At 46.2% G+C, this 14,070-nt stretch overlaps 1 protein-coding gene across 1 annotated transcript in view; it reads right to left on the bottom strand.

The window, feature by feature from the left end:
- Nucleotides 1-3,169: 3,169 nt before the first annotated feature.
- The window catches only part of MOV10L1 (Mov10 like RISC complex RNA helicase 1), a 46,373-nt gene continuing 35,472 nt past the window's right edge, over nucleotides 3,170-14,070 (bottom strand). Inside the window, exon 28 of the mRNA XM_058805954.1 lies at nucleotides 3,170-3,257. Coding sequence (XP_058661937.1) covers nucleotides 3,170-3,257 — 88 coding nt within the window. The remainder of the gene's footprint in view (nucleotides 3,258-14,070) is intronic.

The following is a 14,070-nucleotide window of genomic DNA, read 5'->3' on the forward strand; positions in this document are numbered from 1 at the left end:
CGGAGCGGGAGGTGGCTGATGTGCTGATGCACGTTACAGCAGCGGGCGCCTGGCGCTCGCATGGAAATGCCCGCCTGCACCGAGCAGCAATAGCGTGCGGAGCAGTTTCAAGAAGGGGCTCGCTCGCAGCCGTGGGCAGGAGGAGGAGGCAAGAGCAGCCCGAAATGAACTGCGGGAAGGCAGAGGTCCTTTAAGGCATCCCAGTGAACAGCTGGAGCCTGCGGAGCCGGGCGCGGCCGCAGCAGGGCGGCCGGGAGCGGCGCGGCCGCAGCAGCGAGTGCGGCACAGCCCATGCGGGCTCCGAGCGCAACACGTCGCGGCGGCCCCGGCGCCCGCGCCCCGCAGGAGCCACCGCGCGGCCGCGGCACTGCGCATGCGCCGGGCGGCCCGGGAGCACGGCGGGCAGCGGCGGCCCCGGGAGGGTCCCGGGCACGGCCGGGGGGACACGGGCGGCACCGGGAACGGTGATCCCGGCAGGACGGGGCGCGGGGCCCCTCCCTTCTCCTGCCCGGAGCCCGCACACGGCAGCTCAGTCGCGGGTACGCGGGAGCTCCCGCGGGTGAGGGATAGAGAGGGTAGTGATGAGGGAAAGGGAAACCCTCACCCAAGCGGGCCCTGAAGGTCTTGGATCTGCGGGCACGTCAGGGATTTAAGTGCTGCCAATAGAAAGCCCTTCCAGATGCTGTTCTTTTAAAGAAGGTGTCGGCCACACCTGGTAAAACAGCCTAGAAGCAGAGGGCAGCTTTCACCCAGAACCTCTGATGATGTCCAGACCTGTGTATTCACAGATGGCCACACCTTGCTGTGCTCTGGAACAGGCAGGGAACGGAGCACGCATTAACACTCTGGGAATAAAGCTACACCACACAGCATCAAAGGAGGCCATATGTGCTGCATCATAGCCTGCAGCCGTGGTGGCAAAAGCTCCAGGTCACAGATCCTGCTTCTTGTTTATGGATTTTACATTTAGCAGTACTTAGGTAAAAAACCAGAAGTAAACTTAAATATTGCTGATATTTCTGTCAAAGATTTGCAGTTGTCATCTGCAACTCACATGAGCAAGGCAGGGATTTTTATCTTTGCGTTGAAATTTTCATTTCCCTGGTCACTGTGACAGTATGATGGTTGTGTTTATTATTCAAGTTTAAATATTGGGTGCAAGCTTTAAATAATACTTCTTGGCAGGGGTCCTTCCCTCCAGGCAGGGAGATAATGAACTAGGCAAGAGGGATGTCCTGATGGTCACGGAGCAAGGATCCCAGGCAGCAGACACAAAGCTGTTGGTGCCACATGCTCCTGAAGAGTACTGAAGGCAATAGAGCCTAAATAGAGCCTGAACCTGTAACCATCACTCGCTTAATTTTTCCTGCATCTAATCCTCCATGGGCTCTGCCTCTGTTGGTTTTCTGTAAGGACATGCAGTATCTGCCTCATAGGCAGAAGGCAGGAAGGAGAGGTCCCCTTTTCTCACCCCCTTGTGCAGGTACAGTGGTTACTTGTCATGTAGTACAGAGTCACCAGCTGTACCCTGGGCAGGGCAAGGTAGGAGGCAGAGCAGTGAGGATCCTGGTGTGGTGAACTTGGGAACAGTGTACAGCCTGTGTTGTTCCCACAGCTGAGGAAAAGTGGGGACATATTACCGCGACCTGTGTGGGCCGCTGGCTGGTGATAGAGAGACGGTGAATCTTGTATCTTGATCAGAAGGCTGAATTTATTAATATATGATATAATACATTATAGTTATACTAAATAGAATATAGAAGAGGTTTGCAGAGCAGCTAGCTAAGCTGAGATAGAAAAGAACCCACAACAAAGTTGTGGCCAAGGACTCAGTCCCCTGGCTTGAACTGGTGATTGGCTCTTAATTATAAACATAGAAAATGAGCCAATCAAGGTGAATCCTATTGCGTTCCACAGCAGCTGATAATAATTGTTTACCTTCTCTTCGGGGGCCTCTGGCTCCCGAAGACACAGAAATATGAAAGGAAGGATTTCTGTGGAGAAATGTCTGCGACATCTCACCTTTCTAAATTGTATAAAAATAAAAGAAAAATGCTGATGTGGAATGAACAGGAAATTCCTTCACCTATAAAATATAGAATACTAATAATTCACTAAAACAATCCTACAGTATAAGAAAATTGCAAGAAACAATGCAAAGAGAATTCAAGTCCATGCAGCTGAGTTTCAGGAACAGTCCATCAGCTGAAGTTGTTTCTTTTGGACATCTGAGAGTCCTTTTTGGTCCTGAAAACAACTTGCTGCAAAAGGAGTTCCATCAATAGTTATCAAAAACCATTGACAGTCTTAATACAATTTGAAACAATTTGAAACAACTTGAACAATTTTGAAATGTCCTTTCTGGCCTTTCAGTGCTTCAGCGCTTCAGAGCTGCTGCCCGCCTATTTTCAATCTTTTTTATTTAATTTTTAAATTTTTTTTTTTTTTTTTTTTTTTATCGAAAAGCAAAAGAGCAGCAACCGAGCAGAGCAATGCCAGAGAAGGAAAGGCCCTGGGGGCCCTGGCCCATACTGGACCAGGAACCCCAAAACTGGCTCACACAGGGGGACCCGGACCGGTAGGACAAACCAGAACCCCTAGAAACACAAGGAGGCCAAATGATGGCCCTGGCCCAGGAACCTCCTGAGCCCAGCATCCCAGGCCAAACCCATGAGGAAGGCTGTGCATTCCCGCAGGCCTGAACCTTGCTGCCAGCACAATGGCAGCACGGGTAGTGAGACGCTTCCTTTCCCCTAAACCACTGAGGCATGCCAGCAGCAGGGAAATAGAAGCTGCCCCGAGAATCTTCATCTCGGGTCTGGGAATGTTTGTTTCCCACAGCATCACGGCACCACCCCCACTGGGCTGGGAACCAAAGGCAAAACTTTCGGGAGCCCCCTCCCCCTCGCCGCTAGGGCACAAGAGGGGCGGCGGCCTCCATGGGACAATCCCCGAAAAACCACCCCCCAAACCGCCGAGCTTGAAAGCCGGCAGCCGGACTGCCACAACAGTGAGCTGGCGGGCAGCCCCTGCTCCACTGAAGGAGAGACCAGCCTCCAGGGCGGCTGCTGGGACGTCCGGTCGAAGCAGCGGGGACGGAGCCGGAACCGGGGAGGGAACTGCGCTGATCGTGGGATCCGCGGCGGGCTGCTCCGAGGGTCCCGCAGGTTCAACGGCGTTTTCTGCTGCTGACTCCGGGGTCCTCTGCGGAGGCGCAGTCGCAGTCGCCGTCGCAGTGCAAACCGGCAGCAGCGGAGCTGGGAGAGACAGCGGAGCGTCGCCGTTGCTTAGCAACAGGTCAATCGACGGAAGTGCTGTCTCTTCGGCCTTCTCCGACACAGGCTCTGGCGGGGGCAGGGAGGCCGGTGAAACCGCGGGCGGGACCTCCTGGAGAGGCGGAGACGGGATCTCCTGGAGTGACGGCTCTAGCAGGGCCGTGGAGGAAACCTCGGAGACCGGTGCCGCCCCCGTTTCTGAAGGCGGAGTCTGAGAGGCCGGCGCTGGCTTGAGCGGCCGCTCCCATCCCCCCGGAGAGAGAGAAGGGGGGGAAGGAGAACACTCCATCTGAGCATGCTCCGGAGCAAGAGTAAAAAAAACTTCTTCGCGCCGCGAAGTTTCGGCCCCCCCGCCGCGAAGCAGGGGGGGGGAAAAAACCCGAAGTCCTCCCCCACCGGGTCTTCTGCCAAGGGTGGTGGAAACGGAGCTTGGCCATAACAGTTAGATATCCATTGAAAACAAGCTGCTCTGCGCTTCAGGACTGGGAAAAGCTTTATAAATGCTGGGTAGATAGAAGGCAACATGCATCCCTCCAGGTAGACGCACTGGATAATCGAGTCCATGCACTCCCAGACAAAAACATCCAAAGCATACAGAATATCAGTAAAGAACCCAAAAAGCTTTGCCCATCGAAAGAACCCATAGATATCTGTTTTTGACAAAAAGCAACCATCTTCTCTGCACCAATAGTTCCAGAGGGCAATAAGCTTTTCCTCTGAAGAGGAGAATTGAATCTCTTCTGGCAAGGCATGTGTTTGCCATACGAACAGCCACAAGCTACGAAGGGCTGGTTCATCAGGGATAGAAAAGTGAACAGTACCTTTTGAAAGAGTCCAGCTTGCTCTGGCCAGCTCCACAGGTCTGCTGCTCTTTTCCATCATCTTTCCTGATCGTTTTCCAGAAGAAAAATTCTGTTGTGGTCAGCCTTGGCTGTGAACTCTGTCCAAATCAGGATCTTCGGTTCTTCAGCTCCTGGCTTGAGTCCACTTTCTGAGGTCGCTTCAGAGCAACCATCAAATGCTACACATACAGGATTTTTACCCAGTGCAGCAATTTTGCTCCTCTGGTCTTATCAGATTAATTTTTGCTCTTACACGAGGGGTCACCAGATATTACCGCGACCTGTGTGGGCCGCTGGCTGGTGATAGAGAGACGGTGAATCTTGTATCTTGATCAGAAGGCTGAATTTATTAATATATGATATAATACATTATAGTTATACTAAATAGAATATAGAAGAGGTTTGCAGAGCAGCTAGCTAAGCTGAGATAGAAAAGAACCCACAACAAAGTTGTGGCCAAGGACTCAGTCCCCTGGCTTGAACTGGTGATTGGCTCTCAATTATAAACATAGAAAATGAGCCAATCAAGGTGAATCCTATTGCGTTCCACAGCAGCTGATAATAATTGTTTACCTTCTCTTCGGGGGCCTCTGGCTCCCGAAGACACAGAAATATGAAAGGAAGGATTTCTGTGGAGAAATGTCTGCGACAGGGACAGTTTCTGGCTCAGGCTGCAAGCCTCAATAATCCTAGCTATCTGTGATGAGAGATACATGCATCAATTTCTCTTGCTCTAGCTGCATTTGGAATAATTTGTATTTTATCAGCCTCTAATAAAGAGCTTTCCATTCCAACAAAAAAGAACCAAAATACCTTCTGCACTTGTTACTGCTGCTGCCAGAGGGATGATGCTGAGCATGGCACTGACAGCCTGAGGCAGCACAGCTGCTGTGCAAAACTTTTGCTCAGACTTTCTCGTTCTGCTCCTTGAGACTGCAGCTGAAAGACCACTTTTCTAATTCTCACTATGTCATCTTCTTTTTGAATCCTCCTTCACCCATCCACTTACTTAATTCAAAACAATCAGATTGCTTCTTGTTTTCAGTGACTGCCTGTGGCATTTCTCCTATCTTCCCCTACCTCAGCCCTTAGCACTCATGTGCTATCTAGATGCTGACTCTAGATGCTTGCTCATGTTTTTCCATGAAGAAATAATGCCAGCTGTAGTAACCATTTCTGAGGAACCTTGGTCTAAACATCTACAAACTTTACAAACTTAGGAGCAGCCATCTACTCCCCTACATCTCCAAGTGTGGCTGCAACTGGTCAGTTAAGGAAGTGTTAAAATGAGGTAGCCCTCATTGTTGATTCCTTTCCCTAACTGTTCCAGCTTCCAACAATGTTGAGGAAATTTCCTGAGCTTGTGATGGTTTGATAACCCCCAAAAGATCGCAGGGTATTTTTTCTGGTCTTCTGTTGGGACTGTGTAAATTTCTGGCATCCACAGCCTCTTTATTAAGGAATTCCAAAGGCTTACAACCTGTTGTATCCAACCTACCTTGTTCTGTTTGCTCCAAAGGTAATCAAATCATCAAATTAGACAGGCCCCTATGGAAGCATATCTGGATCCATCCCTGCCCATCTTTTCCATGACGCATATACTTCTGCAGACATCTACTATATCTTCCCCTTAAATTATATCTAGTTCCACATTTAATATCCAGGGCATAGAAGACTAACCATAAATCAGACACTCTGCTTTTAACATAAATGTGACATCCACGAGTGATTAAAATTTCTCCTATGAAGCTTACTTCATTATAATGCCATTATTTGATTTAATCATATTGATTTTGTAATCCTGCTTTGCAAGATGATGTCTGTACAGCAAGCCAAAGAGAGAGGCAAGATGGAATGGTATGTCAGACCAGAACATGGGTAAACAAAAACCTGTAGCAAGGCAGAGTGTGGGACATGGAAAATTACTGTCACAATTTACAGATAAACACCACAGTCTAGTTTCTCAGTAATAACATCCTGGCATGTATGCTGCTGGGTGATCTAGAAAATAATCAGCCTGTGATAATATTCCTGTGCTAATAAATATTTCACAAGTTGCTGGTAGGGTCAGAAATTGATTTACAGATCAAAGTGGAAAGTCATGTGAAGGAATTCTAATTAGTTCTAACAAAAGATCAAAAAAGAAGTATTATTTTTTTAGTTTGAATAAATCACTTGTTATCACATAGAAAATACTGATTATTGAAGGTAAAGTGTGGGTCTTTTTTAAGTCTTGTTTTCTCCAGTTCTGAAGGCTCAGAAATTCAAAAGCAAATGAGAAAAACTGAGATTGATTTGAAATGACTGATTTCAAATTCTGACAGGGACACTTCTAGCACCTAGAATTTACCTTCTAAGCAGAGGGATACTACCTTTAGATGTGGCGTGAGATTTATCTATCCAAGCACGAAGGTGCCTGAGCGAGATATTGCAGAGCACTATTCCTGAACCATGTAGGAGGAGAACCAGCTAAATGTAACAGTGCAGTTCATGTGACCAAACGTAGATGTTCTCTTCCAAATGAGATGAATCATTTACACATTGTAGGTGTCCAGAGTTTACACATGAATCCCACTGACTGTCTCTTATATTGCAGCTTGTCTTAGCTTAGCCATTTCCCCAAGGGCGACTGTGTGCTGTCCTTGTCCTTAGAATTGCTGCCTTTTAATATGAAGGCTTTAAAATTGGTCATGCTGCCATGAATCTTTCATGCAGTTCCTCACACCGAATTTACGTAAAGGATGCAGTTTCCCTGTTAACACTGTCAAGGAGCAGGACTAGAAACCACTTGTGGGGCTTTTCTTACCTTCAGCCAGGCTGTGGCTCAAATCCCCGTGGTCTTTACCCCACCAGCCACTCTGGGAATCACATCTCTCCTCCTGGGGGTGGTGTGGCCCTGCACAGCCCAGCTACTCCCGTGCTGGCAGGGATGCTCTCCCCAGGGCAGGTGTGCAGTCAGTGCTGCCATGGCTGTGCAGGTGCTGTCTGTCTGTCTGTCTGTGTGAGCAGCAGGCACAGCTTTGGTGAGTGCAGCCTCTGCAGAATGCTCCCAGTGAGACAGGACTGTGTAGGGTTGGAAATGGCAGCTGGCAGATGGCAGGGAGCTGTGACTGTGTCTTAGGTGATGGTTTTGGTGGTAAAGTGAAGTGAGATGCCAGGTGATAGTGAAAAGGAGCAACTGGCAATGCAGCCTGGCATTTTGGCAGTAGCAGGAGGCTCTGTGTTCCCTGGGAAGAAAAAGTGACTCTTAAGAAGAAGATGTGATATGGTTGCTGACATCAATGAAGTATTTTTTGCTGCAATGCACATCTCCTTGCTAGTGAGTCTCTTCTGGGGTTGTTTAGAGCAGAATAGACCATTTCAGATTCAGTGAACATATAGTCCAACTGCCTGACCATTTTAGGGCTTACCAAAAGTTAAAGCAGATCGTTAAAGCCATTGTCAAAACACCCCTAAAACACTGCCAGGCTGGGGGCATCCATCACCTCTCTGGAAAGCCTGTGCCAGTGTTTTCTCACCCTCTCAGTAAAGAAATGCTTCCCAATGTCCAGTCAAAACCTCCCCTGGGGCAGCTCTGAACCACTCCCATGGGACTTTATCACTGGATGGAGAAGCGATGGAGTCTCCTCCTCCACCTACCCTCCTCAGTAGCAATGAGGTCACCTTTCAGCCTTTTCTCCAAAACAGACAGGCCTGAAGTACTCAACTGCTCCTCAAAGGACATTCCTTACATGCTTACTCTGAGCCAGAGACTCAAACATTGGGCTTCAAAACCAGCTAATGCCACCATGGGAACCTGGAGGGTAACTGAAGCTGCTCAAGGGCAAAGAGATTGTATAAGCACAAAATGGGTTATTCTGTTGCTCTGGTATGCAAGCTGTCTCTGCATAAATCTAGAAACAGCTTGGCTTAAATAGCTGGTAGGGAAGTCAAGGCTGAAGTAAGATAACATATTTCTGTTCAAAAAGCATATGGTATAGAGGAAATGTAACCAGCTTGAACAAGGGTCTAAAGGGAGTTTTGGGACTATCTAGATAGCAGTATGAGCAATACCATATTGGATCAAAGGTGCCTGGATAACAGTGTTAGAAACACCAAATTTGGGTGTGGATATAGCAGAACTGGGACCACTAAGGAAAAAATAATCAGAAGCATGTCATTAAATAGGTCCTATTTGTCTGGGAGGACCCTAGGCAGAGAAAAAAAGGTGCAGGGTTGGTGACAAGGTAGGTTCAGGAAAATAACCACTAGGAATTAATTAAATAGGAAAAAAAGCCCAGGAAATAAAAAAAAAAAAAAACAACCAAACAGGCATTAGGAATATTCCTGTGGAGAACAAAGAGGGATGAGATATTCTGGTTCTAGAAGTGTGAACACCTCCAGTGGTAAAGCTATTCTGTGACCCAGCTCCCCCAGGATGGCAGACAACACCCCTGAGACAACAACCTCCTGCACTCTCATCGGGTCTGTGTCCAAAAGACTTGTGTGCAAGGGTGGGGTGAGGAGGGAAAGGCTTGTGCCCAATAGTAAGTAAGTGGAAAAGGGAAGGGAATTGTGGCATGATGGAGCTTGCATAGCAGTTGTTAATTAGCTGTACTAGTAACAGGCCACAGAATTGTAACTCAGAATTGCTGTCTTGTGGTGATACAGTTGTGAGTCCTGCTCATATCAGACATTTGTTCATTAGCCAGTTAGAGTGCTATCAGTCTCTTACAGGTGTGCACACTAATCAATAGACATTTTTAGTATTAGTTACATTATCAGGTCTCCAGTCTAAAGGAGCAGAGTCAGACACATAAGATACCACAATCATTATTTTAAAAGCTATTTTATATGCAAAAATCTAAAACCATTTCATTTTCCCAAGACTTTCTGATTATCCCCAACAATGAAGAAGATTAAATGGGCAGTACTTTTTGTCCTGTGATGTGGGGCTTTTTGAGCATTGGCTTAATGCTTTTTTCCCAGTGTCATTATAACATTGATCATTGAACCAAGACAGTTTGCAGTGGTGCAAGCCCAAAGTTTTGAGTGGGCTCAATACTGCAGCTGAAGACACAGGACTGAAACACTTCAGTAGCAGAGACTGCAGCTGCATACAGATTGCTTGTGGCCAGAAATGTGCACAGTGTTAGAAAGGTTGGCAGGGTAGAGCATGGGACCTGGGGATGGAATCACCAACGGGAGACTGAAGAGACATTCAGCCAGAGCCCACTGAAAGTACACAAACTAATAAATACCAAGGGAAAAAAACCCCAAGAAAACAGCATCTTAAAAATTTATTTGAATTTAATTTTGGCAATTTGTATTACATCAAATGAGACTAAAGACATAATATATTGTGTATTTTTGCTGGTTTTAGCTCAGATAGAGTGAATTACCTTCACAGTAGCTAGTATGGTTCTCTGATTTGGATCTGTGCTGAAAACACTGGGAAATTTCAGCTGTTGCTGAGCAGTGCTTACACAGACAAGGCCTTTTCCCCTTCTCACATTGCCCCACCAGTGAGGAGGCTGGGGGTGCACAAGGAGTTGGGAGGGGACACGGCTGGGGCAGCTGACCCCAACTGACCCAAAGGATATAGCTGACCACAGGGCATCATGCTCAGTATCTAGAGCTGGGGGAAGGAGCAGGAAGGGGAGGTCACTTGGAGTGATAGAGTGTGTTTGTCTTCCCAAGGCACTGCTATACATGATGAGGGCCTGCCCTCCTGGGGATGCCTGAACACCTGCCTGCCCACGGGAAGTGAATTAATTCCTTGCTTTGCTTTCCTTGTGTGTATGGCTTTTGCTTTACCTTTTAAACTGTCTTTATCTCAACCCATGAGTTTTCTCACTGTGACTGTTCCAACTGTCCCCCTTATCCCACTGGGGGAGTGAGTGAGTGGCTGTGGGGGGATTAGCTGCCACCTGGGGTTAAACCATGACAATATTGACTTAAGGGTGGTCTTTATACTTGTATCTTTCTGCTGACAGAGAAGAGCTTGTTTCTTGTTTTAGTCTCTTGCTTCAAAATTTTAAATTCTGACCAAAGTAAGCAAAGCACACACTGAACGCTTTGCTCTCAGTACAGACTGCAATCAGCAACATTCTTTGAAATTCCACTCTGAAGCTTGCAAAGGGAAGGCTTCATTCTGCCAGACGGTGGTATTAAGTATCACATGGAAGGCAGTCATAATTCCAGTTCACTGTAGCAAGGAGTGTTTAAAGTTGAAGTAAACTTGTAATGCAAATGAAGAAGGAAGCACAGATGAGATGATGATGGTTCTTTTTGTTAAGCCCTAAGTGAAGGAATAAGAGCCCTCATATCTGCTCTAAGTCCTGCTTGTTTGAGCATCACAAGCTAAAATACAGAAATATAATTTGGAGCCAAGGAACTCATAAACTGCTGGGAGTCCTCATCTTGCTGTACTACACAGAGGTCCCCTATAGCGTGTCCCCTCTCCCTGGTCCCATTAATCTTGCACTGTGCTGCACTCTGGTTCTGCTTCAGCAAGGCAGACAGAGAACATTGCTGTAGCCTATTTCATAGCATGATAAGGCATTTTATTGAGAACTACATATTCAAATTCTTCAGGCTGAAGAAGGCTCAGGTTTTTCACTTCCAAAGATAAGTGAGAAATCCCTAGGATATCACACTGTCTCCTCTGCTACTAGATTTCAGAATTTTCAATGAAAAATAAAGGAAAATGCTAATGCAATTTTATAGTTGCTCAGAGCGTTCTGTTATGATCAATTATTACCCTGCTATTTCCGTTCTTTGACATTCAAATAAATGGTATATTAAGAGAAAGGAAGGTTTTAACTCTACATCTTGACATACAGAAGTATTACTGGAAGGATTCCTTCTCTTGCATGTTTATTAAGGAATTCTAGCATGGTGGCTTCTGGAGGGAGCTCTCAGATCTGCACGAAGAGCTGTGCTGCCAGAAGGCTGAGCATCCTGCTGCTACCCTGTGTGGGCTTAGGAGGAGAGCTGTGGAACACTGTGCTGCAGAGGCAGAGAGAGAGGCTGTGTTCCAGGAAGGAGAGACAAGCAGGACTAACAGAAGAGAACTTAACACAGGTTTGTGGAGTCAGGAGAGTTTTCTTGTGGGTCTGTGATCCTGTTATGAGGATCTCATAGACAGGGTTATGAGTACACAGTCCCCTCTCCCTGCAGTGGGGATCTGAAGTCTCTGCCTCATTCAGGAGAGAGGCAGATACTTTTCACTGCAAACATTCCTGTGCAGATGCTTAACAGGGAGGTAATCTGGCCTTTACATTTTTGCTACTGCAGTATGAAGGCCATTCCAGGGAGGACAGCTCAAGCAAATGAAGGGGAGAAACAAGTCTCATCCAGGTAGCCTCTAGCTATCCCTGCATCACATAGTCAAGTAAACATGTAAAATGGAAAGGAAATGAGAAGGGATGAGAAAGTAAGTGAAGCTCCTCCTCCATTTTTCATCACTTTTTGTTCATTATTTTAACCTTCTTTGCATAAACTGACAAAGTGCATATGAGTCATTACTTGTTTTTAACACTTAGCATTGTCCATTTAATTGCAAGGAATTAAGAAGGAGTGGCTGTGCCAACACATTATTATTAATGTACTTGAAAACAGTGAATAATCTACACAGCTCGATTATAGGGATCCCCATGTCCCAAAGAAGGCAATTGTAAAGATTTACATTTTAATTGATATCTTACTCTGTAAAGAAAAATAAAAGCCCTCAGCTACCTAAGTCCTTACAATTAATTAAGCACAAAATACTCCATAAAGATTAACAGTGCCCTCATCCCAGGAGTGCTCAAATAAAAAAATGCCAAAAGGCAGAAGAACATTAAAAATCTGTAAGTTATCTGTAAAACACGTCTAGTTTTGCAGTTACAGACTGTAACAAAACCAAGTCACAGCTGTATGTACAGTCTTAACATCCAGGTGATTTTCAAGCCAATACCATTTCACTTTTGTGTTCCACATGCACAGGCCAGCCCCACTCTGCATCTTCTAAGTATATTGGATTGCAAAGTAAAATAGCTGAGAGCTGTTTCAGTACTTGAATGGACTTTGTCAGTGATGTTCCATGGCCCTGAAAGGCTGGCGTACCTCCCTTGCAGCCACACCATCCTCCAGACACTGTGGAGCCTTTACTGGTCATCCCATGTCAGCAAGGCAGCACCATCCCACCTACCAGGCCGTGTTTTGTTCCACTGTTCCCCAAGTGTTGATGGATGAGAATGCAGCATTTGCCTTGTTTGCCAGATTTATTGTATGGTCTGTGTTCAGTCTCCATACTCAGTGAATTCACATCATGATGAACTGCCCCTCTGATCCACTGTCTCAAGCCACAGCTGCCAGCAAACACAAGCAGTGTGCAGGCCCTGCAAAGCCATATGCCTTGGCAGCCCAACAAACTTCTGCCCTCGAGCCTGCTACAAAACACCAAGCCTCACAATGCACCACAGGGACGTGTGCCCCTGGGAGCAGTTCTGCTTTCCCATGGAGGAGGGCGGATTCGCTCCTTGCAACTCCCACAACACTGTCACAGGCACAGCAGGACCATGAGGGCTGCTGCCTGAAGCCTGTCAGGCATGACAGCAGGCATGGTGCCAAGGTAATGTACTTGTCTCAAGCTTGGCATCCACATGTGCAGATGTGTGGATACTTGCCAACATCTACCTACCTCGTACGGTCAATTATTTCTTGTATATTCAGTTGTGGGGGTCAGGCAGCCTTTGTCACATCTTTTTGCAGATGCTGCCTGCATATGAATTCAGGCATTGGTCTACCCACAAGACATGTTCCATGATATTGGAAGGACTTAGTGTCCAGGAACTTCAGCTGGTGACATTCCTCATTTCATATCCCAGAAAAGGTAATGCAGAACCAAAATACAATCTTCAGTGGCTTCTGCTGCCTAATGTTTGCAAATGGGCATGTACAAATCTCCATTTCCTGGCATTAATTTCCAGATGTAAGCTTATTTTCTCACAGATGCCAAAATACACATGTCCAACAAGATTGACAAAAACTCCCAATAAAACCAGTGCTTTGGCAAGTTTACAATATAGCAGTTTTGAGTAATAATACAGCAACAACGAGAAAGAGTTAAAATATCTGGTTTTACTATTCAAGAACTCATAATCTTTTCCCCTTTGACTATTGCTTACACAAGAATATTTTGGCTTAGTTTCAGCTCAGAGATTAAGAAGTGACTGAAGTAAAGAACTGACAAAGGGAAAATTCTTGCAGTGTTTCTCAAAAAAATTAGAACTCAAATATATGAGAGAAGGAGTAAATTCTTAAAAGCAATAAGCAATATCAGAACTACTAAAAATCCAACTGTACATGGCCCTGAGTAACCAGACCCTGTTGGGACAGGCTCAGAACATGGGGGACGGACTAGGTGATCTCCAGAGGTCTCTTCCACACTAAACCTCTTCTACGCCTTTATGCTACACAGGTAGCATTTCATGTCTGTCTTACATCTGGAAAGATGCCCAAACCCAGAAAAAAAATATACTTTGGGGATGTAGTGTTTGTTAAGTGCTGTACAGTAGCTACAAATCACGTCCCTCCATTCCTGGCTGCAAACATTGAGCTTTGTAAGGGATGTTCCCCCTAAGAGCTATCAGGAGGACATGTAATGTGCGACACATGTAATGAAGACCTGGTCTCCCATCTATCAACATAAGAGGTTTTTCTTGTAATCCTATGAGTGAAGCCTTGGGCAAAACTTTTTAAATTCATGCAGCGTTTTGTTATATTTGGCAAACCTGCAGGCGCTGATGGCTACTTCCTTGCTTCTATAACCCAGCACACTTTCTTAACTTTATTGCTCTACACAGCCAGCCACACTTACAGAAGTGGAAATACTCTCATTAGTAAAGCTACAGCACTGCACAAGTGTGTGTAAACAATCTGCACTTGTGCATGGCTTAGCAATTGGGCTCTTGCTGAATGCTCTGTAA

Source organism: Ammospiza caudacuta, chromosome 5, assembly GCF_027887145.1.
Source record: "Ammospiza caudacuta isolate bAmmCau1 chromosome 5, bAmmCau1.pri, whole genome shotgun sequence".
Taxonomy (NCBI): Eukaryota; Metazoa; Chordata; class Aves; order Passeriformes; family Passerellidae; genus Ammospiza; species Ammospiza caudacuta.